Source organism: Trichechus manatus, unplaced genomic scaffold (genome assembly GCF_000243295.1).
Source record: "Trichechus manatus latirostris isolate Lorelei unplaced genomic scaffold, TriManLat1.0 scaffold00028, whole genome shotgun sequence".
In the NCBI taxonomy this organism is placed as follows: Eukaryota; Metazoa; Chordata; class Mammalia; order Sirenia; family Trichechidae; genus Trichechus; species Trichechus manatus.
Genome location: NW_004443964.1, coordinates 5,588,898 through 5,613,135, shown reverse-complemented (window position 1 = coordinate 5,613,135; position 24,238 = coordinate 5,588,898). Strand labels below are relative to the sequence as shown.

The window sequence follows — 24,238 nt, the reverse complement described above, 5'->3', positions numbered from 1 at the left end:
AGGGAAGGATGGAGGAAGGGTAAGAGATGCAGCCCGGGGAAGGGGGCTGGTCCTGCAGGGCCTTGTAGATGGTTGTGGGGCCTTTGGCTTCTGGGGAAACCTGGTCTGACCTCAGTCTGAAAGGATTGTTCTGGAGAAGAGACTCCGTAGAAAGTGCGGAGGCAGCGGAGTGGCCGTCCCAGCCGCCCCGGAGAGCAGTGATGGTAGCCTGGACCAGGTGGCAGTGGTGGAAGTGACACGAGAAACCCGTCTGGGAGAACAGCTCTGCCGAAGGATTGGTGTGGAGTGAGGGAAAAGGGAGGAGCCAAAGCTGGCGCCACAGCTTTGGGCCTGAGCGACTGACCAGCCTGGAGGAGGGGCTAGTGATGTGATCAGGGCCCTGGTGGATCCGATGGCCCTTCGCTGTACCTGTCCTGTGCCTCAGTTTCCTCATCTAAAAACCAGTCAGGGGACCAGATGCGCTCAGGTTTCCTTCCACTCCAAAGTTTTGTGATAGTCTCTGGGAAAGGCAGCTGCTGGGGGCCAAGCACTCGGGGCACTGTCACCCCGTCAGAACCCCCCCTTCTCCATCCCTGCCAATGGAGGGCCCCCACGGGCTGGTCCAGGAGACTCGTGTGCCCTGCTGCTTGGTAACCCTCCCTGTCCCTGGGCTCGGGCTGCAGCTCACACGCCGGACAACTCCTTCATGGGCTTTGTGTCTGAGGAGCTCAACGAGACAGAGAAGCAGCTCGTCAGAAGCGGCAAAGCCAGCAACATGGCCGTGGTGTACGGCAAGGAGCCGAGCATCTGGAAGGTGAGGCCGGCCAGCTCGGGCCACCCGGTGCTCAGCTCCTGCTCCCCAGACTCGGCTCCATGTGTCCCCCTCCCCCCAGCACTGGATGGTGGATAATGGTCCCCATTCTTCATTCAGAAAAAAAGTCCTTAACTGCCATGGAGAGACACCCAGCCTCGGGGCTGACTATTCGCCCCCACCCCTCAAGCTCAGCCCCCAAACTCGTAATCAACTCAAATGTCACTTTGTCGAGGACCAGACCCTGCATCCTCCCTAGGAACAAGTTAGTTAGCATGTGAGCCTGGCGAGTGGGTTAGGCTGGGCTTCCAGGTGCTGTGGGACGAGAAATGGAGAAGGCAGAATCTTTGGGGTTAGAACCCCATCTTCAGGGCTGGGGGTCCCCAGAGAAGAGCTGCCACGTGGGGCCCTGTCTGCTGACCAGGTGACTAACCTGCTCTCTCCTCTCTCCCCTGTGCATCCCTTGGCGATGGGGCAGCTCCAGGTACGGTGATGGTTTGCACGGGCCTCCTGCGCCTCCTCCTCCCCTCCCCTCTGCAGCGGCCACGCAGTAGGGTCCGTGATGGGGATGCTTCCGAGTCGGGCTTTCTGGGGTGGGTGGCTGCTGTGAATGGGTGAAGGTTGGGAGGAGGGTGAGGGTGAGAGCAGGTCCAAGAAGGGCTCTTCCCGGGGTCCCCCTGTGGCAGGAGAGGCAGGGGCCGGGAGGTCAGGGTCTGGCTGGGCATGGTCGAAGGGCAGCTCCTAGTGGGTGAGAGGCCTGGGGTAGGAAGCGTTATTCCCTAAGGTAGGTGGCATGAGGTCAAGGTTAATGATAATGACGCTGATAATGGGAAACATACATTGAGCATCTGGTGGCGCAATTGTTTAGTGCTTGGCTGCTAACCAAAAGGTTGGGGGTTCAAACCCACCAGCTGCTCCGCTGAAGAAAGATGTGACAGTCCACTTCCGTAAAGATTGCAGCCTTAGAAACCCTATGGGGCAGTTCTGCTCTGTCCTACAGGGTCAGTATGAGTCAAAATCGACTCGATGGCTATGGGTTTGATACTGTATGTGGAGTCCCTGGGTGGTGCAAATAGTTAATGCACTCAGCTGCTAACCAAAAAGTTGGAGGTTTCGGTCTACCTAGAAGTGCCTCAGAAGAAAGCCCTGGCAATCTACTTCCAAAAAATCAGCCGTTGAAAACCCTATGGTGCACAGTTCTACTCTGACATACATGGGGTCGCCATGGGTTGGATCCTACTCGACTTGGCAACTGGTCCTTTTAAATATCCATCGAGTGCTTACGTTGTGCTAAGTGCTCACATTCAGCCTTCACACTGTGAGATACCTACTCAGTGTTACCATCCCCGGCTACGAAGGAGGAAACCAAGGAACAGAAGTTTATAGTGACCTGTTCAAGTCCCACAGCTAATAAGTGGCAGAGCTGGGATTCCAACCTACATCTACTTCACTCCAGAGCCAGGATGCTTCACCCCAACCCTGCGTAGCCTCCCAGACTTCTGAGGCCTTGGATAGTGGCAGAGACAGGGATGGAGGCAGGGATAAAGATTCAAGACCCCTGCTGAGGGTCAGTGCCAACCGCGGGGTGTGGGGCGAGGGACTGACGGGAGATTCTTGTTTGATGTGAAACAAGATGGTTGTCGAGAAAACCCGAGAAAGCCCTCGTGGACGAGGTGCTGAGAGGGGAGGCAAAGCTGGAGGGTAATAGAATAGACTGTCTGCTTTTACCAGAAAACACTGTTAAGAAACCGCCCCAAGAGGATGAGGGGTTATGAAGCCCGGGAAGAGAAGGGTTTTATCTCTGGCTCAGGAAATTCTGTGATAGCCCGGAGCAGTGCTATGCAGCAAGGGACCTCAAAGAAACTGCTTCCAAAAATAGAAGGCTTTTCTCTGGTATTTGTAACTGCAGGAAGTCAGAGGTGGGTGGATGAAGAGAAAAACGAAAGTAGCATCATGGGACAAATTCAGAGGGCCAAGTGGCAGAGAAACGGAGGAGGGAGGAGGGAGGAAGACGAGGAGGTCACTGCATCCTTCTGGGCAGCAGGAGCCAAGAGTAATCCAGAGCCAGGTGTTTGGCGATTTTTGTGCCAAGGAGGCCTGTCTTATCCTAGATTCTCCAGAACGCAGAGCCTGAGGCAAAGGCTTGTTGTTGTTACTAGTTGCTGGCGGGTGGATTCTGATTTGTGGTGACCCCCTGTGTATCAGAGTAGAACTGCGTGCTCCATACGGTTTTCAATGGCTCATTTTTCGGAAGCAGATCACCAGACCTTTCTTCCAAGGCATCTCTGGGTGGACTCGAACCTCCCACCTTTCTGGTTAGCAGCCTAGCATGTTAACTGTTTATACCACCCAGAGACTCCAAGGCAACCAAAGGGGGAAAAAATGAGGGAAATCAAAAGGAAAAGCAACAGCACTGTTGTTAGTTGCCATTGGGTTGATTCCGACTGGTGGTAACCCCGTGTGTGCAGAGTAGAACTGCTCCCATATTAGGTTTTCAAGGCTGTAACCTTTTGGGAGCAGATTGCCAGGACTTTCTTCCAAGGCACCTCCTCCTCCCTAAGGTTAACCCATGGATAAATTATGAAGTCATTTCAGGGGGCCTTGACTAGCGTTCTTAAATGAAACAGAATAGAAGAACACAGAAACCATAGAATCAAAAATATCAAAAGACTTCAGATGTATTAAGGGTAAGTATTGTTTCGTGAAACTTGAAGTTTATGTATATACGGTTAGGTAGAAAAAAGGTTGCTGAATGCATTTGTGCATTTGTGTGTGTGTGTTTTTTATTATAGCAAAAATATATATAGCAAAACATACTGTAGCTCATCAATTACTGCATATACACTTCAGGGACATTGATTACAGCCTTCAAGTTGTACAACCATTCTATCTTCTTCCAAATGATCCCACCACCATTAACATTCATTCAATTTGTTCTCAGTAAATACCCCCGCGTTCGCCCTCCCTCCCGCCCCTCGTAATCACTAGTTACTTATGGTTTCTACATAATAGCTACTTTCATGTAAGTGATCTCATACAGTATTTGCCCTTTTGTGTGTAACTCATTTAGCTCAGAATAATCTCCTCTAGGTTCAACCATGTTGTGGCATGCGTCAGGACTTTATCGTCTTTATGGCTGAGTAATATTCCATTGTGTGGCTGGACCACATCTTGTTTATCCACTCACCAGTCTATGGCCATTTTGGTTGTTTCCACGTTTTGGATATAGTAAATAACGCTACAGTGAACACTGGTGTACATATGTCTGTTCGCGTTGCTGTTTTCAGGTCTTTTGGGCATATACCTAAGAGTGGAATTGCTGGGTCATATGGCTGCTAACCAAAAGGTTTGTGGTTCAAATCCACACAGCAGCTCTGTGAGAGAAAGACCTGGCAATCTGCTCCCTTACTGATTACAGTCTAGAAAACCCTCTGGGGGCAGTTTTACTCTGTCACATGGGATCGCTATGCGTTGAAATCTACTTGGCAGCACCTAACAACATGATAGTTCTATGTTAGACTTTTTGAGGAACCACCAGACTGTTTTCCACAATGACTGTACCAACTTGTGTGCGTGTATTTTAAAGAGAACGCATTATATGCTTAAAGTGCACAAAGAAATCTGAGGAAAGTACATAAAACCAAAAAAACCATTGTCATCGAGTCCATTGTGACTCATAGAAACCCTACAGATAGAGTAGAACTGCCCCCGAGGGTTTCCAAGAAGGAGCTGATGGATTTGAACTGCTGACCTTTTGCTTAGCAGCCATAGCTCTTAACCACTACACCACCGGGGTTCCAAAGAAAGTACATAAGAAACCATTAATAGTAGTTGTCCCTAGTAATGGGATTGGGCAGTTGGGTGACATTTGACTTCACTGTTTACACCCTTCTGTACGTTTTTCTTTTTTTTTTCTATAAGCATAATTTACTTTTATGAAAAGTAGTCCTGTTACGTTTAATGTGATTGCCGGTATATTTGGCTTTAAATCTACTATCTTACTAGTTGATTTTGATTTCTTTTTATCGTGTTTCCATGTTCTTTTCCTCTCATTTCTAATCTTCTGCATTGGTATATTTTTTAAATCCACCTCTTTTTAGCTGAGTTATACTGTCTTTTATATTCTTTTAGTGGTTACCCTGGAAATTATAACATGCACCCTTGACTTATAAAAGTCTAATAAAAATCAGTGCGTTGACCTATTCTTGGAAAATAAAAACCTTAAAACATTTAATTTCACCCTCCAATTGATATGCTTTTCTTGTATGTTAATTCTCTCTCTGTATTTTAACCCCACACGTCTGTCAGTCTGTCCTGCTCTGGTGGCTTGTGTGTTGCTGAGATGTTAGAAGCTACGCCACCAGTACTTCAAATATCAGCAGGGTCACCCATGGTGGACAGGTTTCAGCAGCGCTTCCAGACTAAGACAGACTAGGAAGAAGGACCTGGAGGTCTACTTCAGAAAAAATCAGCTGGTGAAAACCTTATAAATAGCAGTAGAACATCGTCTGATATAGTGCCAGGAGATGAGCCCCTCAGGTTGGAAGACACTCACAATACGGCTGGGGAAGAGCTGCCTCCTCAAAGTAGAGTCGACCTTAATGACGTGGTTGGAGTCAAGCTTTTGGGACCTTCATTTGCTGATGTGACACAACTCAAAATGAGAAGAAACAGCTACAAACATCCATTAATAATTGGAATGTGGAATGTACAAAGTATGAATCTAGGAAAATTGGAAATCGTCAAAAATGAAATGGAACACATGCACATCGATATCTCAGGCATTAGCTGAAATGGACTGGTATTGGCCATTTTTAATCAGACAATCATATGGTCTATGCTGGGAATGCCAACTTGAAGAGGAACGCATTACATTCATTGTCAAAAAGAACATTTCAAGATGTACCCTGAAGTACAACGCTGTCAGGATTGGATAATATCCATACGCCTGCAAGGAAGACCAGTTAATACAACTATTATTCAAACTTACACACTAGCCACATGCCAAAATGAGGAAATTGAAGATTTTTGCCAACTTCTGAAGTCTGAAATTGATCACACATGCAATCAAGATGCATTGATAATTAAAGAAGGAACAATAGTTGGAAAATATGGCCTTGGTGATAGAAATGACGCCAGAGATCGTGTGATAGAATTTTACAAGACCAACAACTTCTTCATTGCAAATACCTTTTTTCAACAAAATAAACGGTGACTCTACATGTGGACCTTGCCAGATGGAATACAAAGGATTCAAACTGACTACATCTGTGGAAAGAGACGATGGAAAAGCTCAGTATCATCAGTCAGAACAAGGCCAGTGGCCGACTGTGGAACAGACAGTCAATTGCTCATATGCAAGTTCAAGTTGAAGCTGAAGAAAATTAGAACAAGTCTACGAGAGCCAAAGTATGGCCTTGAATATACCCCTCCTGAATTTAGAGACCATCTCAAGAATAGATTTGACTCATTAAACACTAATGACCAAAGACCAGATGAGTTGTGGAATGACATGAAGGACATCATGCATGAAGAAAGCAAGAGATCATTAAAAAGACAGGAAAGAAAGAAAGACCAAAATGGATGTCTTAGGGTGGGTTCTTTACAGAAACAAAACCAGTAAAGTGTATAAAATCAGTAAAGTGTATAAATACATATATATATATAGAGAGAGAGATTTATATCAAGGAAATGGCTCACACGACTGTAGAGGCTGGAACATCCCAAGTCCATGGATCAGGATAGAGGCTTCTCCTAATTCACGTAGCTGCAGGGGCTGGTGAACCCAAGATCGGCATGTCAGAGAGTAGGGCTCTTGATCACAAGCTGTGAAGATTGATGAATCCTAAGATCTATAAGCAAGACCGCAAGGCTTTTCCTGATTCATGTAGCTTCAGGGGCTGGTGAACTCAAGATCAGCAGCTTGGAGAGCAGGAGCCAGCTGCAGATCCAGAGCAGGCAAAAGCCAGAAGGTCTGCTTATGTTCGGATGCAGCCCACACGCCCAAGGAAACTCCCTTTCAACTGATTGGCTACTCACAGCAAATCCCATCATGGGGGTGATCACATATAAACACTGAGAATCATGGCCTAGCCAAGCTGATACACAATTTTAACCATCACAATGGATGTTGTCAGAAGAGACTCTGAAACTTGCTCTGGAACGTAGAGTAGCTAAAGCAAAAGGAAGAAGTGATGAAGTAAAATAGCTGAACAGAAGATTTCAAAGGGTGGCTTGAGAATACAAAATAAAGTATTATAATGAAATGTGCAAAGACCTGGAGTTAGAAAGTCAAAAGGAAAGAACATACTCAGCATTTCTCAAGCTGAAAGAACTGAAGAAAAACATTAAAGCCTCAAGTTGCAATATCGAAGGATTTTATGGGGGAAAGTATTAAATGACGCAGGAAGCAACAAAAGAAGATGGAAGGAGTACACAGAGTCATGTAGCAAAAAGAACTGGTTGACGTTCAATCATTTCAGGGGGCAGCATATGATCACGAATCGGTGATATTGAAGGAAGAAGTCCAAGCTGCACTGAAGGCATTAGCGAAAAACAAGGCTCCAGGAATTGATGGAATACCAACTGAGATGTTTCAACAAACAGATGCAGTGCTGGAAGCACTCACTTGTCTATGCCAAGAAATTTGGAAGACAGCTACTTGGCCAACTGACTGGAAGTGATCCATGTTTGTGCCCATTGCAAAAAAGGGTGATCCAACAGAATGTGGAAATTATCGAACAATATCATTAATATGACACACAAGTAAAATTTTGCTGAATATCATTCAAAGGTGGTTGCAGTAGTACATTGACAGGGAACTGCCGGAAGTTCAAGCCAGATTCAGAAGAGGATGTGGTATGAGGGATATCATTGCTGATGTCAGATGGATCTTGGCTGAAAGCAGAGAATACCAGAAAGATGTTTACCTGTGTTTTGACTATGCAAATACATTCGACTGTGCGGATCATAACAAATTATGGATAAAATTGCAAAGAATGGGAATTTCAGAACACTTAATTGTGCTTATGAGGAATGTGTGCATAGACCAAGAGGCAGTCGTTCGAACAGAACAAGGGGATAACGTGTAGTTTAAAATCAGGAAAAGTGTGCGTCAGGGTTATATCCTTTCACCATACTTCTTCAATCTGTATGCTGAGCAAATAATCTGAGAAGCAGGGCTAGATGAAGAAGAACGGGGCATCAGGATTGGAGGAAGGCTCATTAACAACCTGTGATATGCAGATGACACAGCCTTGCTTGCTGAAAGTGAAGAGGACTTGAAGCACTTATTGATGAAGAACGAACACTACAGCCCTCAGTGTGGATTACACCTCAACATAAAGAAAACAAAAATCCTCACAACTGGACCAATAAGCAACATCATGATAAACAGAGAAAAGATTGAAGTTGTCAGGGATTTCATTTTACTTGGATCTACAATCAACGCCCATGGAAGCAGCAGTCAAGAAATCAAACAACAGAATGCATTGAGCAAATCTTCTGTAAAATACCTCTTTAAAGTGTTGAAAAGCAAAGATGTCACTTTGAGGACTAAGGTGCACCTGACTCAAGCCACGGTATTTTCAATCGCCTCATATACATGTGAAAGCTGGACAATGAATAAAGAAGACCAAAGAAGAATTGATGCCTTTGAATTATGGTGTTGATGAAGAATATTGAATATACCATGGACTGTCAGAAGAACGAACAAATCTGTCTTGGAAGAAGTACAACCAGAATGCTCCTTAGGAGGAAGGATGGTGAGATTTCATCTCACATACTTTGGACATGTTTTCGTGAGGGACCAATCCCTGGAGAAAGACATCATGCTTGGTAAAGTAGAGGGTCAGCGAAAAACAGGAAGACCCTCAAGGAGATAGATTGACCCAGTGGCTGCAACAATGGGCTCAAGCATAACAATTGTAAGGATGGCGCAGGACTGGACGCTTTTCGTTCTGTTGTACATGGGGTCGCTATGAGTCAGAACTGATTCGATGGCACCTAACAACAACAACGACAACATATATTTTAAACCCCGAAAGATAGCCTTATAAATTCAGTATTCTTTTAGATTTACCACATATTTATCTTTTTTTATTGTTCTTCATTCCTTCTTACATTTCTGACATTCCTTTGGGATCATTATCCTTATACGCAAATAACATAAATATCCTTCTACATAAATAACACCCTCCTCCTCCTGATCCTTCGTCACCTATGGATATCCAATGATCCAACATCATTTGTTGAAAAAACTACCCTTTTTCCACTGAATTGCCTTTTTACCATTGTCAAAAACCAATTGACCATTGTCATGGATTGAATTGTGTCCCCCCAAAATGTGTGTCAACTTGGATAGTTGATTCCCAGTATTGTGTGATTGGCCACCATTTTGTCATCTGATATGGTTTTCCTATGTGTTGTAAATCCTACTTCTATGATGTTAATGAGGTGGGATTAGAGGTGGTTATGTTAATAAGGCAGGACTCATTCTTCAAGATTAGGTTGTGTTTTAAGTCAATCTCTTTTGAGATATAAAAGAGAGAAGCAAGCAGAGAGACATGGGGACCTCATACCACCGAGAAACAAGAGCCAGGAGAATAGGGCGTCCTTTGGACCTGGGGTCCCGGTGCTGAGAAGATTGATGACAAGGACCTTCCCCCAGAGCTGACACAGAGAGAGAAAGCCTTCCCGTGGAGCCGGCATGCTGAATTAGGACTTCTACCCTCCTAGACTGTGAGATAATAAATTTCTCTTTTTGAAAGCCATCCACTTGTGGTATTTCTGTTATAGCAGCACTAGGTGACTAAGACACCCATATATGTTTGGTTCTATTTCTCTTCTCTCTACTCTGTTCCATTGATCTGTTTGTCTGTCTTGGTACCAGTTCCACGCTATCTTGATTGTGTAGCTTTTAGTAAGTCTTGAAATCAGGCAGTGTAAGTCTGCTAACTTTGTTCTCGTTTTTCAAAGTCATTTTGTCTATTCTTGGTCTTTTGCATTTCCATATAAGTTTTAGAATCAGCTTGCCAATAGCTACAAAACTCCTGCTGGGGTTTTTATTGAGATTTCATTGGTTCTTTTATTTCTTTTTTTTACTGAGCTCTGGAAAATGAATATGAAAACTTATAGAAATAATAGGATGTTAAGGATGATGCTCCCTTCTTCCAGAGAGGATTTATTTTTACTTTTGGCTTGCATCTGGGGGCCCTAGCAATTCTGATCACCATAACCCAGTTACAGTGACTGAGGCGATTTAAAACAGATTCAGCCCCTGCAAGGGCTGGTCTCCTGGTCCATTCCTCCTTCCAGGGTGTAGGACCCCAGACTTCTACCCCAAAGCATGGAGCTCCCATCAGGGCTCCCCGTCCTTGGCAGGCCCTGAACTGTGATTTTTATCCCCTAGCTCTGCGAGGCTACCAAATGCTCTGCTCAGCCTCCTCTGTGCTGTCTCTGGAATCAGCAGATGCCCTAGGGGGGAAAGCCGACCCAAATGCTGACTGAGCTCAACAGCCTTCTTTACCTCCTTCTCCTGGATCTTGGTCTTGCAATTTTTCTTTCTTTGTTACATTTCTAGCGCCTTCAAGCAGATGTGTTTTACATTTTCCCATCTTTCCTAGTTTTTCTCAGCTGCAGGGTTGATATGTATTACCTAGTCTGCCATTAGGAGCCCCATGGTGCAATGGTTAAGCACTGGGTTGCTAACCGAAAGGTTGGCAGTTCGAACCCACCCAGTGGCTCTGAGGGAAAAAGACCTGATGATCTGCTCCCCTAAAAATTACAGCCTAGAAAACCCTATGGGGCGGCTCTACTCTTGTCACACGGGGTTGCTATGAGTCAATGCAGACTCCACGGCACACAACAGCCTGCCATTGTTAGAAGTGGAAGCCCTCCTTCTGAAAATGTTATACAGTTTTATTCTCAAAATGTGAATCATTACCAATTATTCTGATGTCCATTCATAACATTGTTGAAGAGGCTGTGGCTTCTAGACTAAAACTGGCCTGAAGCTCCTTGCGCTCTGGCTTTCTGGCTGGCCAGCAGGGCGTGGAGAACCGTGGCTCTTTTTCTCTGAACTATTTGCCTGCTGGGAACTACCCTCTGTCTTAGTCATCTAGTGCTGCTATAACGGAATTACCACAAGCAGATGGCTTTAACAAACAGCAGTTTATTCTCTCACAGTTTAGGAGGCTGGAAGTCCTAATTCCGGGCGCCAGCTCCAGGGGAAGGCTTTCTATCTCTGTTGGCTCTGAGGGAAGGTCCTTGTCATCAATCTTTCCCTGGTCTAGGAGTTTCTCAGTACAGGGACCCCCAGTTCAAAGGACACGCTTTGCTCCCTACTGTTCTTTCTTGGTGGTAGGAAGTCCCCCTGTGTCTCTGCTCGATACTCTTTTTTATATCTCAAAAGAGATTGACTCAACATACAACCTAATCCTGTAGATTGAGTCCTGCCTCATTAACATAACTGCCTCTAATCCTGCCTCATTAACGTCATAGAGGTTAGGATTTACAACATACAGGATAATCACATCAGCTGACAAAATGGTGGACAACCATACAATACTGGAAATCATGGCCTAGCCAAGTTGACACACATTTTTAGGGGGCACAATTCAATCCATAACACCTTCCCCATCCTTCTCCAAGACGCTACTTTGAAGCTACTTTCTTTTCAGCTTATCCCTTTCTCTCTTCTGCAAACCTCAAAAATTCCCCCAAGAACAAGCAGGTAACAGCCTAGTAGCTGAATTGTGTGTTTATCCCTAGCGAGGTTTCCCATCCCCACCTTCTATAGTGACCACAGCTCCCAGCTCAGGGCCCTGGCCCAGAAGGTCAGAATGGGTGCCTAGAGGCTGAGGTGTTATCTTGTCCTGCTCTGCCTCCTTTTGACCCCTTTGCCTGCAGGCTGGGTCTGTTTCCCAGCCCTCTTGGGCTGGAGGGGAAGCACAGCCTGAATTTTGGATTCTCATATCTGGAGGGGCTGAGCCTTTGCTAGTTTGGGGGGCTTTCAGTCACAAGTGTCCTCCAAGAGGATAAGTACTTTGTCTTGTACCTGCTGTGATCTCAGCATTTAGAACAGTGCCAGCACATATTAGGTGCTCAATAAACACCTGCAGCATGAGTGGATGGATGGGTGGATGAATTGGATGGATGATGGATGGATGGGTGGATGGATGGATGGATGGGATGAGGTGTATGGATGATGAATGGTTGGATGGATGGGATTGATGTGGATGGTTGGATGGGATGGATGTGGATGGATGGATAGATGGACTGGATGGATGGATGGATGTGGATGGGTAGATGGATGGATGGATGATTCAGGCTCTACAAAGCTCCAGAGTTCCTCAGAGGTCCTTGGAGGCCATCAGCCTTCAGGGAAAGCCAATCAGACCACGCAGCTCCACTTTGATCCATTTAAATATTGGTTCCCACAGAGTTCCTTTGGAGAGAAAACAGTTCCATGGCTAAAATTAGTTCTGAAGTCTCTGATCTAGTCCAGCATCTGAGAGAAGAGGGGCCTTGCCCAGGGTCACATATTTGGTTCATTGCAGACCTAAGACTCAGCCCCATATCTTCTGATTTCCAGACCAGGAGTGTCTCCTCCACCTGGCTTTGATTTCCATGGTGGAGGCAAGGCTGCCATTTCCTCTTCCTCCTCTTCCAGGGGAAGGAAAAGTTCCTGAGCATCCTGAACAAGTACATGGAGATCCATGGCACAGTGTATTATGAGAGCCAGCGGCCCCCTGAGGTCCCGGCCTTTGTGAAGAACCACGGCCTCCTTCCCCAGCCCGAGTTCCAGCAGCTGCTGCGCAAGGCCAAAGTAAGCTGGCCCCTACACTGTCCTTACCCCAGCCTGGCCACAAATGCTGACGAGGTCACTCCAGTGTGCTTACCAGGCCTGCTACCATCACTCGTGGCCCCGTCCGCTTGCATTCAGGCCCAGCATGCTCTGCTCCCTGGCCCCATGCCAGGTCCTCCTGGGCCTGACCAGAGCCTAGGAGCAGAGATGGGGTGGCCACCAGGGAGGGGAGGCCTCCTAGTGAAAGGGGCTGGGCAGGGCCGGAAGAGCTGAGGGACAATGATGTGGAAGAGGAGTAGGCTGCCCACCTGCTCCCCGCTCAGTATCAGTCCAGGCCATTGGGCACCTGGGTCAGGCCTGGCTTTTGGAACCGCTGAGGAGGTGGTAGAGAAGGCTGAGAGAGGGGTCCTTGCTGGGATTCCATCAGGCCACTAGATCCTGACTGGCTGCCTCTGGAAGTCCCTGAGCTGTACCTCTGGAGCAGTGACTAACACAGTGGTGATGTCCCTACTACTGGGCCCTGAAGTGTCAGCTGAGGCTGGAGGGTCTCCAGCCATCTTCCAATCCTACTCCTGACTTGACCCTAGCTTCTTTGCTCGCCTCGTGGGTCTGCACGTAGGACAAGAGGGTGCCTTTGTGCAGTGAGCACCCTGAGCTACCGTACATGACAGCCTTAGATTCCGAATCATTTTGAGCAGCTGCCGGGGGCCAGGCCTGTGAGCACTGCTAACATAGGTCAGGTGCTGAATGAATGGTTTCAGGATGAGTGAGGAGAGGTCCTTTGAATTCAGCCATAGGTGTGAGTCTGTGGCCTTCTAAATCGAGACCATCCCTCTTCTCCCGTCCCCCCCAAATCATAGCCTATTAGAGCAGGAAGAGGCCACTGAGATTACCTGATAAAATACTTGTTGCCGTCGAGTTGATTCCAACTCATAGTGACCCTATAGGACAGTGTAGAACTGCCCCATGGGGTTTCCAAGGAGTGGCTGGTGGATTAGAACTGCCAACCTTCTGGTTAGCAGCCGAGCTCTTAACCACTGTGCCACGAGAGCTCCAAGATTACCTAACAAAAAAACACCAAACCCACTGCCATCGAGTCGATTCCCACTCATAGCGCTCCTAGGACAGAGTAGAACTGCCCCATAGGGTTTCCAAGGAGCGCTGCTGGATTTGGTTAGCAGCCGAACACTTAACCACCGCACCTAATAGGACCTCTCACTTCACAAATGGAGAAACCAAGGCCCAAAGAGCAGAAGTGGCTTCTCCATGGCACACAGGGGGCTGGCTGCCTTTATTGCCCCAGCTGCCCCCTGTGACCTTCCCAGACCCTAACCTTGCCCCAGCTTCCTGGGACTCCTGGGCTGCAGCGGCCCAGCCTCCCCCGGTCATTGTCCCCTCGACTTCTTCAGCTCTTCATAGGGTTTGGCTTCCCCTACGAGGGCCCCGCGCCCCTGGAGGCCATCGCCAACGGCTGCATCTTCCTGCAGTCCCGCTTCAGCCCACCCCACAGTTCTCTCAACCATGAGTTCTTCAGAGGCAAGCCCACTTCCCGAGAGGTGAGTGGGAGGGCCCACGATTAGCACCCCTGCAGTGCCTGGAGGAGGGAGATTGAGGCTGGGGCGGGGCGCCTCCCTCCACCCGGCCCAGCCGCCTGCCTCTGTGCCGGCCAGGTGTTCTCCCAGCACCCCTATGCAGAGAACTTCATTGGCAAGCCGCACGTGTGGACTGTCGACTACAACAACTCGGAGGAGTTTGAAGCAGCCATCAAGGCCATCCTGAGAACACGGGTGAGACTTGCGTCCCGGCGGGCACCTCAAGCCCGTACTGTGGCCCTCTGGGTGAGTCCAGACTTTGCCTGAGTTGGTAAAGGCGTTCCCCCCTGCCCGAGCAGACACAGCCCTGGATTGGAGGGTGGAGCTGGGGCTGGAGTTCAGCTCCCACTGACCGACTTGCATGTGTGTGTGTTGGGAGTGGGTGGTGACTTTGTGCAGTGAGAAACCCGCACAGCCTTACTCAGCAGCCCTGGTTTCCGAATCACTTGTTGAGTGCCTGCTGGGGGACCAGGCCCTGTGTGTGCTGCTGTCACAACTTAGGAGCTGAATAAATGTTTTAGGGTGAATGCGTGGAGATCCTTTGAACTGCACCGCAGGTGTGGATCTGCGGCCCCCTTTAATGGCTTGTCTCCGACTATAAGGAGCATACATATCTCTGGGGATCTCGTTAAAATGCAGGTTCTGATTTGGCTGGTCTGGGGTAGGGCTGAGACCTGCGGTTTTAACGAGTTCCCAGGGAATGCCGATGGATGTTGCTGGTCCACGGACCACACTTTGAGTAGTGAGGTGTAAATGCACATGTGTGGGTGGGGGCGTGTGCCTGGACAGCCTGTCTCCTTGGCGGGCGCCACTGTGGCTCCTGATGGCCCCGTGTCAGCTGGGGCCTTCATTTCAGGAGGCATGAGGCCGCGCAGACGGTGCTGTTTGCCATGGCCCATCTGGACCACTTCTTGCTGTAGCTCGGACACCTCTCCCACACGGTGTCCTTCCCACCTCCATATTCATCAAGTGTCCCCAGCCCACCTCCCTCTGCTGTCTTCTCCCTCCCCCTGCCAAAGCAAGCCACCAGCTCTGGCCCAGAGGAGGCAGGGGTGGGAGGGGGACCAGCAGAGACGTCCCCATCCTTGGGCTCAGGTCAGCTAAATGAGCAGGTGTCCAGCCCTGTGGTTAAAGTGCTCCGTCTGCAGACCAGGAAGGTGTGTGCGTAGGGGTGGGAGCTGTACGCGGTGGATATGCTCGTGGGTTTGTGCGCTATTTCTTGCTGGACACATGACAAATTGGTGACAGTGGCTGCCCAGGGGAGGGGCTGCATGCTTGGGGTGCCAAGAGACTGACTTTCCAACTTTCCACTGTTTTTCCCTTTTTGATTTTTTTTTTTTTTTGTAAACCATGAACATCTGTTTAATTTTGTTAATCAAGTAATTAAAAAAAAAAAAAAAAAGGTCAAGGAAGCGGTATTGCAAATCCACCAAGCTAAGACCTGCAGCCGGGCCCCAAACTAGCCATGCGCCCTCCGCCTTCAGCCCCTCCCTTTTGTGGGCCCACTCCCCTTAAAAACCGTTCACATGCTGTAAACTTGGCAGCTCAAACACTAGTGCCCGGAGAGACACCTGGGGAGGTAGTTAACATGCAGATTCCTGGGCCCACCCCCCAATCTTCTGCTTTCACCGGGCTGCCTGTGGCCCTGGAACCTGCGTTTTGAGTAAGCACCCTGGGTAGTTCTGAGCTTCCTATTTCAGGAAACACTGACTGGGGGGCCGTGTCAGTGGCTGCAGCTTGTTCTGCAGGTCAGGCAGCCTTTCATGGGGAGAGAGGAAGGGCGAGGAGGGGACAGGCCGGCCCCACCTCACAGCGGAGGACCATGAAGCGGGGGTCCTTTCTGGAGCCTCTTGGCCTCAGTGGGTTTGCCCGTTTTGGCATCCCTCTGGCCACAGTAAGGCTATTAGAGGGGACAGGAGAGTAAGTGACCTAGCTCCACCCGGCTCCCCCTTTCCCGTTCCCCTCCCCCACACCACTCCCTCCCCCGCTCCCCTCCCCTGCTCCACCTCCTCCCCTCCTCCCCTACTCCCCTGTCATTACCCTTAAGCAGACGCAATTCCCCGGCAGGCCCTGCACCTGTCACTCTGTCAAGACAGATTACGGTGCACACCTGTAATTAGGCCTAATGGGGTAATTTCCAGGCCGGCTGGCTCCTCCAGCGGAGATTTATGGCAGCCAGGACGCGCTGGGAGCGCTCCCTGCCCAAACAGAGCCTTTTGGATCACTGTCTGATGCAGGCTTCAAACGCACAGGGAGATGACTCTGGGATTGCTGTCACAGAGCACAGGGAGTGACATTTGGAGACGAAAAGCTCGCTAGTCGCTGGGGGTTTTTGTTTACCACCTGGGCTTGGAGCCTTGTGCCCACGGCGCCCCCAGAGGCGCCCTGACGCTGATCGTGAGCGTCCAGGGAACCAGCAGGGCTTTCTGGGATCATCGGCTCGGATGCCAGCTGATCGGGACAGGGTCCTGCTGGGGGTGGGGCCCTTATCCGGCAATGGGATATGAAGTGATGGCTGCAGGGGCGGATTATCCAATAGGCCAGGTAAGCACAGTGCTTACCTTGCTTACCAGATCATCTGGAGTAAACAGTATCACATTTTTTCACCATATCAAAGACTCTGCTTCTAGGTGTGGCCGGCATCTGTCTCTCTCCCAACCCCACAGCACCTTCCTACGGAATCAAAGCCTCTTTTCAAATGTACAATCCCTGACAGGGACAATGACCCAGTAAGCAAGGTAAGTGCAGGCTTAGTGGTGCTTACTTACTAATCCGTAGTGAACAATTTCTCGTGGGTTTCACCACATCAAAGATGTGAAACCCATGTGAAATTGTTCATTACAGATGCGTAAGCACAAGTAAGCCCATGCTTACCTTGCCTATTGAATAATCGGCACCTGGATGGCTGGACAGGAACCTGGGATGCTGTGGGGATCCAGAGCTGCCCCACAACTCACAACCCCTGTCACAGTGCCGCGGGAAGCCCGAGCCCAGAGCAAGTCCACGGAGTAAGCTTGTCCCGGGCACCAGTCCCCGTGGCCAGGACCAGCTGCTTCGCTGGGACCCTCCTCGCCAAGAGTGTCAGGACAGCCTAGCCCCTCAGCGGTGGGCTGCAGGGAGCAGGACCCAGCACAGACCAGGAGCCTTCCTGACGCCCCTGCCCCTGATGGGGAAGAAGAGGTGGGGTGGGCTTGAGGCAAGTGGTTAAATCCCACCACCAGGGTGAAAAATAGCTAATTTCTGCAGCTGCTGCCAGGAAACTGCATAAATAAGAGGTGGGCTGGGCCAGGTGTGCTGTCAAAACATGTACCTGGACTGGCATCTGGGGTCTTAAGAGCTAGCGAGTGGCTGTCTAAGATGCATCAATTGGTCCCAACCCACCTGGAGCAAAGGAGAATGAAGAACACCAAAGACACAAGGAAAGTATTAGCTCAAGAGACAGAAAGGGCCACATAAACCAGAGACTTCATCAGCCTGAGACCAGAAGAACTAGATGGTGCCCGGCTACCACCAATGACCGCCCTGACAGGGAACACAGCAGAGAGTCCCTGATGGAGCAGGAGAAAGGTGGGGTGCAGAACTCAAACCTAGTAAAAAGACCAGACTTAATGGTCTGACTGAGACTGGAGGGACCCGAGGAGGCATGGCCCCTGGACTCTCTGTTAGCCCCAAACTAAAACCATTCCCGAGGCCAACTCTTCAGACAAAGATTGGACTGGACTATGGGACATAAAATGATACTTGTAAAGAGTGTGCTTCTTAGCTCAAGTAGACACATGAGACTAAATGGGCAGCTCCTGTCTGGAGGTGAGACGAGAAGGCAGAGAGGGTCAGGAGCTGACTGGATGGACGTGGGAAATCCGGGGTGGAAAGGAGGAGTGTGCTGTCACAGTACAGAGAGAGCAACTAGGGTCACATAACAATGTATGTCTAAATTTTTGTATGAGAGACTAACTGGAATTGTAAACTTTCACTTAAAGCACAACAATAAATACATTTTTTAAAAAGTGCGCCTGCATGGGGAGGGGGAGGCTGAAGGCTAAACCAGACCTTTCTCTGGGGTGTGTTACGCTCCATGTCCTAGCACCCTGGCCCTTCTCCCCCTCCTTCCTGCCCACCCGTTTCCTCCCTGGTGGCTCTGTGCTGGGCACCGAGGGGGTTCATATAGACAGGAAGGGGTTGGTCAGTGAAGAAAAAGTGGGGGAGGCAGTGGGGGTACCCGCTCATAGGAGGGTGGACACCTCCTTTATCACCTCTTCTCTCTATTGCCGTTGGAATTCCTCGGTGCTACAAATGCTTAATATGCCCAGCTGTTAGATGAAGGCTGGAGGTTTGAGTCTACCCAAAGGCATCTCGGAAGAAAGGCAGTTTACTTGCAAAATATCAGCCCTTGAAAACACTATGGAGTAGTTCTATGCGGACACACATGGGGTCACCATGAGTCAGAGTCAAATCCGTGGCAATGGGTTTTTTTTTTTTTTTTGATTGCCCTTGCTTTTTGTATGCCAGCTACTGTCACTGCATTCTCCCCACCCCCGCCGCGGGGTTAGGTATGTTCCATAGTCCCGTGGGCCCAGCAAGGCGGCGCTTTGCAAACATCATCCCATTCAGTCGACTCGGAGATGTCCAGGTGCGCCTCTGCAAGGACATTCCGTGTCCTGGGCAGGACTCAGGCAGAGCTGCAATGTGTTTGCATTCCACGACGGTCTCCTGAGCACCTGCTGTATACCAAACCATTGCCATCGAGTCAACTCCAACTCATAGCAGCCCTATAGGACAGAGTAGAACTGCCCCATAGGGTTTCCAAGGCTGTAAATCTTTACAGAAGGATCCATGGTGGCATGGTGTTTAAGTGCTCAGCTGCTAACCGAAAGGTCGGCGGTTTGAACCCACCAGCCACTCCATGGGAGAAAGATGTGGCAGTCTGCTCCCGTGAAGATTATAGCCTTGGAAACTCTACGGGGCAGTCCTACTCTGTCCTATAGGGTCGCTAGGGGTTGGAATCCACTCGACGGCAATGGGTTCATTTTTTTGGCACTCAGCTATGGAGGAGCCCTGGTGACATGGTGATTAAAGCACTTGGCTGCTAACTGAAAGATCGGCTGTTCTGTTCCAACCCCACCAGCTGCTCCGCGGGAGAAAGATGTGGCAGTCTGCTTTCGTAAAGGTTACAGCCTTGGAAACCCTATGGGGCAGCTCTGCTCTGTCCTACAGAGTCGCTATGAGTCGGAAGCGAATCGACGGCAGTGGGTAATCTTTACAGAAGCGGACTGCCACAGCTTTCCCCTGAGGGGCGGCTGGTGGGTTTGAACCATCGACCTTTTGGTTAGCAGCCGAGTGCTTTAACCACTGAGCCACCAGGGCTCCTTGCTGTAGACCAGGCCCCTGGATTTAATAGTGAACAAGGTAGTCTCCACCTTGAGGGAGCTTGTAGCCTCATGAATGGCCAACAGGGAATGACGGCAGAGGTGCTAACTGCTGTGGAGTATGGCGTGCTGGGGGTCCCGGAACAGGAGTGGGGGGTGCTCCAGGACTGCTTCCTGGAGGAGGTGAGATGGGAGGATGGATCTGGGTCGGACATGGACGAGTAGACTTGGCAGCCCAGGAGGGGCCTGGCCGCTGAGCTGTACAGCAAGGAGCAGCTCAGTGTGGCTGGGACATGGGACGAGGCAGGGATCGGCGGGGGCCAGACGGCCGTGCCTTATGGGTTGTGGGTCCCTGAGGGTCACTGGAAGGTGTCCTGGGAAGGAGGACTCTGAGTGGAGGGACCAGGTGGTGGGGGGACATCTGCGAGCTGGGCACGGTGCTGAGCAGGGTGGGCCCCCAGCAGCCCAGCCAGGTCTGGGGGGCTTGGCTCCCCCTGCCCCATGGGTCTGCACTCTCTCCCACAGGTAGACCCCTACCTGCCCTACGAGTACACCTGCGAGGGGATGCTGGAGCGCATCCACGCCTACATCCAGCACCAGGTAGGTGGGACCTGTGTCCCTCCCCCAGGGATGCAGGGCCCATCCAAACCCACCAGACAGAGGAGAGGAATGAGCCAGCTCCACTGTCCACAGGGAGGTCACCTCTGCCCAGGGCCAGTGTCCCTTAGACCATTTAACTCTCCCTTCCATTATCCTGGAGCCCTGGTAGAGCAGTGGTTAAGAGCTACAGCTGCTAACCAAACGGTCTGCAGTTCAAATCCACCAGCCATTCCTTGGAAACCCTGTGGGGCAGTTCTACTCTGTCCTATAGGGTCACTGTGAGTTGGAATCAACTCGATGGCAATGGGTTTGTTTTCTGTTTTTTTTTTCCGTTATCCTATCTATCCCACCTCCTTCCTCAAAGCTTGCTCCACCCCAGTGGTCAGCCCTGGGGGGCGGGCAGTACTGCTGGCAGACCAGGCAAGAGAGATGCGACCCCATATGCCAAATGGGGAAGAGGAACCAGACAAGGGGCGGCCACTGTTGCGAAAACTTGACCACCCCAACACCCGAATGCACGTGCCGGCAAACGGCCTGGAAGCTGCCTCTCCTCCCTCCCCTCTGATTCTGGAAGGGGCTCAGATGCCTGGAGTGGGAGGGACCTACCCACCCCTGTTCTGGAGAGTCCCATCTGGGCACCCTCCCCCGGGAACCCTGACCCAGATGCCCTGTGCCCCAGCAGATCTGAGCTCCCAGTCTGGCTTATCGGCCATGGGTGGTTTGGTTCTTTGAGGCTCCAGGTCTGCGGGGTGGTGCCTGGAGGTGGGCTGGCGTGGTGCTTTACACACATTGCATTTGTTCATATGCCTCCCTTTGCACTCTGGCCCTGAGTCCACAAATATCAGGGTCAAGAGAGTCTGGTTCCACCCAGCCATTTTACAGATGGGAACACTGAGGTCCCAGAAGGGAGAGGCCTTGACAAGGGTCATAGATTGAGTGTGGCAGGGCCAAGGCTGCCACCCAGGACCCTCAGCCGCGCATGAGGACATCCTTCCTTAAGCTCACAGACAAGTGTTCGCTGGGCTCTGCCGGCCCTTGGAGCTGACCCCTACGGGGGGACCCTCACAGGCCAGCCCCAACCCTACTCCCCTCCGCCGTGGGCAGGGCCACATAGGCCCCGGTGTAGGAACCCTGAGCCTCATCCATGAGTGACCCAGCCCCAAGGCAGCCAGCTATGAGACCCAGGTTCCTTGGCCTCTCTGAGCCTCAGTTCCAGCCCCACTCCCCCATAAGATGTCTGGAGACATGTTGGTGCCCGTTGGGTGGGGCTGTTGTTGGGAATAGATGGAAGAGTGTGTGTAAGACACCTAGCACAAGCCTGTCATTCAGTAAGCGCCCTGTAGTGGTGGCTGTTACTGCAATTATAAGCCCCTTTTCTCCTTCCTAACGCTGCTTCCTCCCGGCAGGACTTCTGTGCAGCCCCAGGCCCCTCCCCGCCGGGGGCCGGCACCCCGCAGAGCCCCTTTGTCCTGGCACCCAATGCCACCCACCTGGAGTGGGCGCGGAATGCCAGTGTGGCCCCAGGGGCCTGGCCCCCCGGGCACTCGCTCCAGGCCTGGCTGGCCGAGGCGGGGAGGGCCTGCACTGACGCCTGCCTGGACCACGGGCTGGTCTGTGAGCCTTCCTTCTTCCCCTTCCTCAACAGCCAGGATGCCTTCCTGAAGTAAGTGACCCCCTCCTCGGCCAGCCCAGCCCACCCCATCTGAACCCTCCACTCCCAGAGCTGCCTTGCCCTCGGCCCCTCCTGTGGTTGGGGGCATTTAATGCTTTCCAAAGAGTCTGAAAGGATCTGGAAGGACCTTCCACACTCCAGGCAAAGTCCCAGCCCCAAACCACCGTGGAGACTCCCTCCCAGTCCTTGCCCACCCCTCCCCCACTCCCTCCTTCGCCCCTCCCCCACTTGGTCTCCCATCCCCTCTCCCATCCCCCACCCCTCCTCCTCTCTCCCATGCCCTCCCCTATCCCCTGCCCAGCCTGTTAGGGCATCTTCTAGGTCTAGGCCCCAAAACCTGCTCCAGGCCTTCCTCCTGGTGGTAGGTCGGGAGTCCCACCCCCATCCGGGACAGGGTTGCAGCGGCCAGGCCCCTTTTCTCTCCTCCAAAGGTCTCTGAACAGCTGCTGGGACAAGGAGCTGTCACCCAGGGTTTGTTCTGGTGACTCCAGGAAACCTCCCCTTCCTGGGCCTGGGAGGGAATGGGCAGTGCCAGGCTGGGGGCAGCCCCTACCCTCTGGGGCCTGCGCCTTTGGCCACCAACACTGGGTGACCTGCGCTGTGCGGTGCCGCCAGGCTGCAGGTGCCCTGTGACAGCACAGAGTCAGAGATGAACCACCTGTACCCGGCCTTCGCCCAGCCTGGCCAGGAGTGCTTCCTGCAGAAGGACCCACTGCTCTTCAGCTGCGCCGGCGCCAGCACCAAGTACCGCCGGCTTTGCCCCTGCCGTGACTTCCGCAAGGGCCAGGTGGCGCTGTGCCAGGCCTGCCTGTGAGGCCCGCAGGCCCCCGGCCCGGAGAAAGCACCAGCAGATTTGGAGCTCCAGCGACCGTGCGCCCACCCCTGTCTCCCCCAGACTGGGGCTTCCTTTCTCAGCGGAGAGGCAGGCACGGGTGGAGGCGGAGGCGGAGGCAGTGAATCGAGTCCCTGGTACCCACCCTCGGCCAGGCCCCTGCTTCTCCTCCGGGGACTCATACCATGGTGGTCAGGCAGACGTGGGGGTGGTCTGAGGGCCCCACCGGCCCCGTGAGATATGGACCAGGCGGGAGAGGGCCTGTGCCTTTCTCAGGCCCCAGATGATTTACAGGAGGACGGAGCAGGGGCCTTGCAGGCTTGCCTGTGGTCCTTATCGTAAGAAGCAGACCTGGGCCTCACTGGTCCGGGGGCGGCGCTCTGGGGCACGCCTCCTGCAAGCAGAGCGAGATGCATGCCGGTCAGCCTTGGTCCTCTGGAGGTGTCTGGGTGTGGACCAAGGACGCTGGGCTGGGGACGGGGCGGCCAGGGACCCTGTTCATGCCTCCTCTCAGCCCCAGGCACGTATTCTACCCCTCCCCCCAGCCCTCCTTCCTCTCTATGCACCAGGCCCGGGTTCAACTGTTCCTCAGGCTTGTTCCAACTCTCTTTACTGTGGGCGTCTCCTGAAACCGGTCCGGCATGACCCTCGATTCCAGACCATAGATTTATTTCTAAAGCCTCAGTCTGCCACCCCCAGCCTCCAACAGCAGACCCTAGAATCCTCCCTGGGGTGTCTCCCTGCACCAGGCGCCCCCTGCAGGTGCTGATTCCCCCCACCCAGCATCTTTGCAGCAAAGGCCTGGGACTGGAGCTGCAGACCCTGGTGGGGCGCCCCACCCCCGATGCTTCCTCCAGCCTAACATCACCCCCAGATCCACTGTCCATCTCCTAGCCCACCCCAGGACACTCCCTCTCCCCACCCACCACACCCAGACCCTCGCCTGGTTGGTGCAAGGCCAAGCCTCAGAACACTGCCAACCCCACCCACTCTCCTGTCCGCACCCCCACCTGGGCCTGCCTCTCAGTCCTTCCAGGAGGCAGCACCAAAACTGAGAACTGCGGGAGGGGGCGAGGCCCCACTGGGAGCCGCCTCCTGGCCTGGGTGGCCCTGAGGCTGAAGAAGCCTGCGGCAGCAAGAAAGGGATCCTGCCCAGGGCCCGGCCTGCCGAGGAAAGCAATAGAGACACTCTTTTCTCTCTTTTTTTTTAAAGATTTATTTCTTGAAATAATAAATATTTTACTGGGATGTGAGATGTAGAGGAGCAGTGGTGCTATTTCTGGTTTTTTCCTCCCGGGATGCCCAGGGCTGGGAAGGGGGGTGGGTAGGGGGAGCCCAGGGCGGGTGGTGGGTCTCTGGGCACCCCCCAGCCCCTGCTCATCTGTCAGAGCACACTGGGCGCTCGGGTCTGCCAAAGGGGGTGCTGCCTGCTGGTGCCGGAGAGGGCTGTGCCTCCCCCAGTGTGGCTCCAGGGACCCTCCTCGCCACCGAGCTCCGTGCCGGACACGCGAAGCCATCCTGAGCTAAGTTCTCAAGCTGGCCTCTGCTGGCCTTCCGTGGGTCACCTGCTTATGGAAATG

General features: G+C 51.7%; 1 protein-coding gene across 2 annotated transcripts in view; it reads left to right on the top strand.

The window, feature by feature from the left end:
• Positions 1-22,640, top strand: part of MGAT5B (alpha-1,6-mannosylglycoprotein 6-beta-N-acetylglucosaminyltransferase B) — a 78,394-nt gene extending 55,754 nt beyond the window's left edge. The window contains exons 11-18 of one of the 2 annotated variants that reach the window (XM_004374122.1): positions 663-793; positions 1,269-1,274; positions 12,462-12,617; positions 14,006-14,152; positions 14,267-14,383; positions 20,080-20,154; positions 21,561-21,817; positions 22,442-22,640. In XM_004374122.1, the coding sequence (XP_004374179.1) occupies positions 663-793; positions 1,269-1,274; positions 12,462-12,617; positions 14,006-14,152; positions 14,267-14,383; positions 20,080-20,154; positions 21,561-21,817; positions 22,442-22,640 (1,088 nt within the window). The remainder of the gene's footprint in view (positions 1-662; positions 794-1,268; positions 1,275-12,461; positions 12,618-14,005; positions 14,153-14,266; positions 14,384-20,079; positions 20,155-21,560; positions 21,818-22,441) is intronic. The other variant, XM_004374123.1, reaches the window with a different exon arrangement.
• The last annotated feature ends 1,598 nt before the right edge of the window (positions 22,641-24,238 follow it).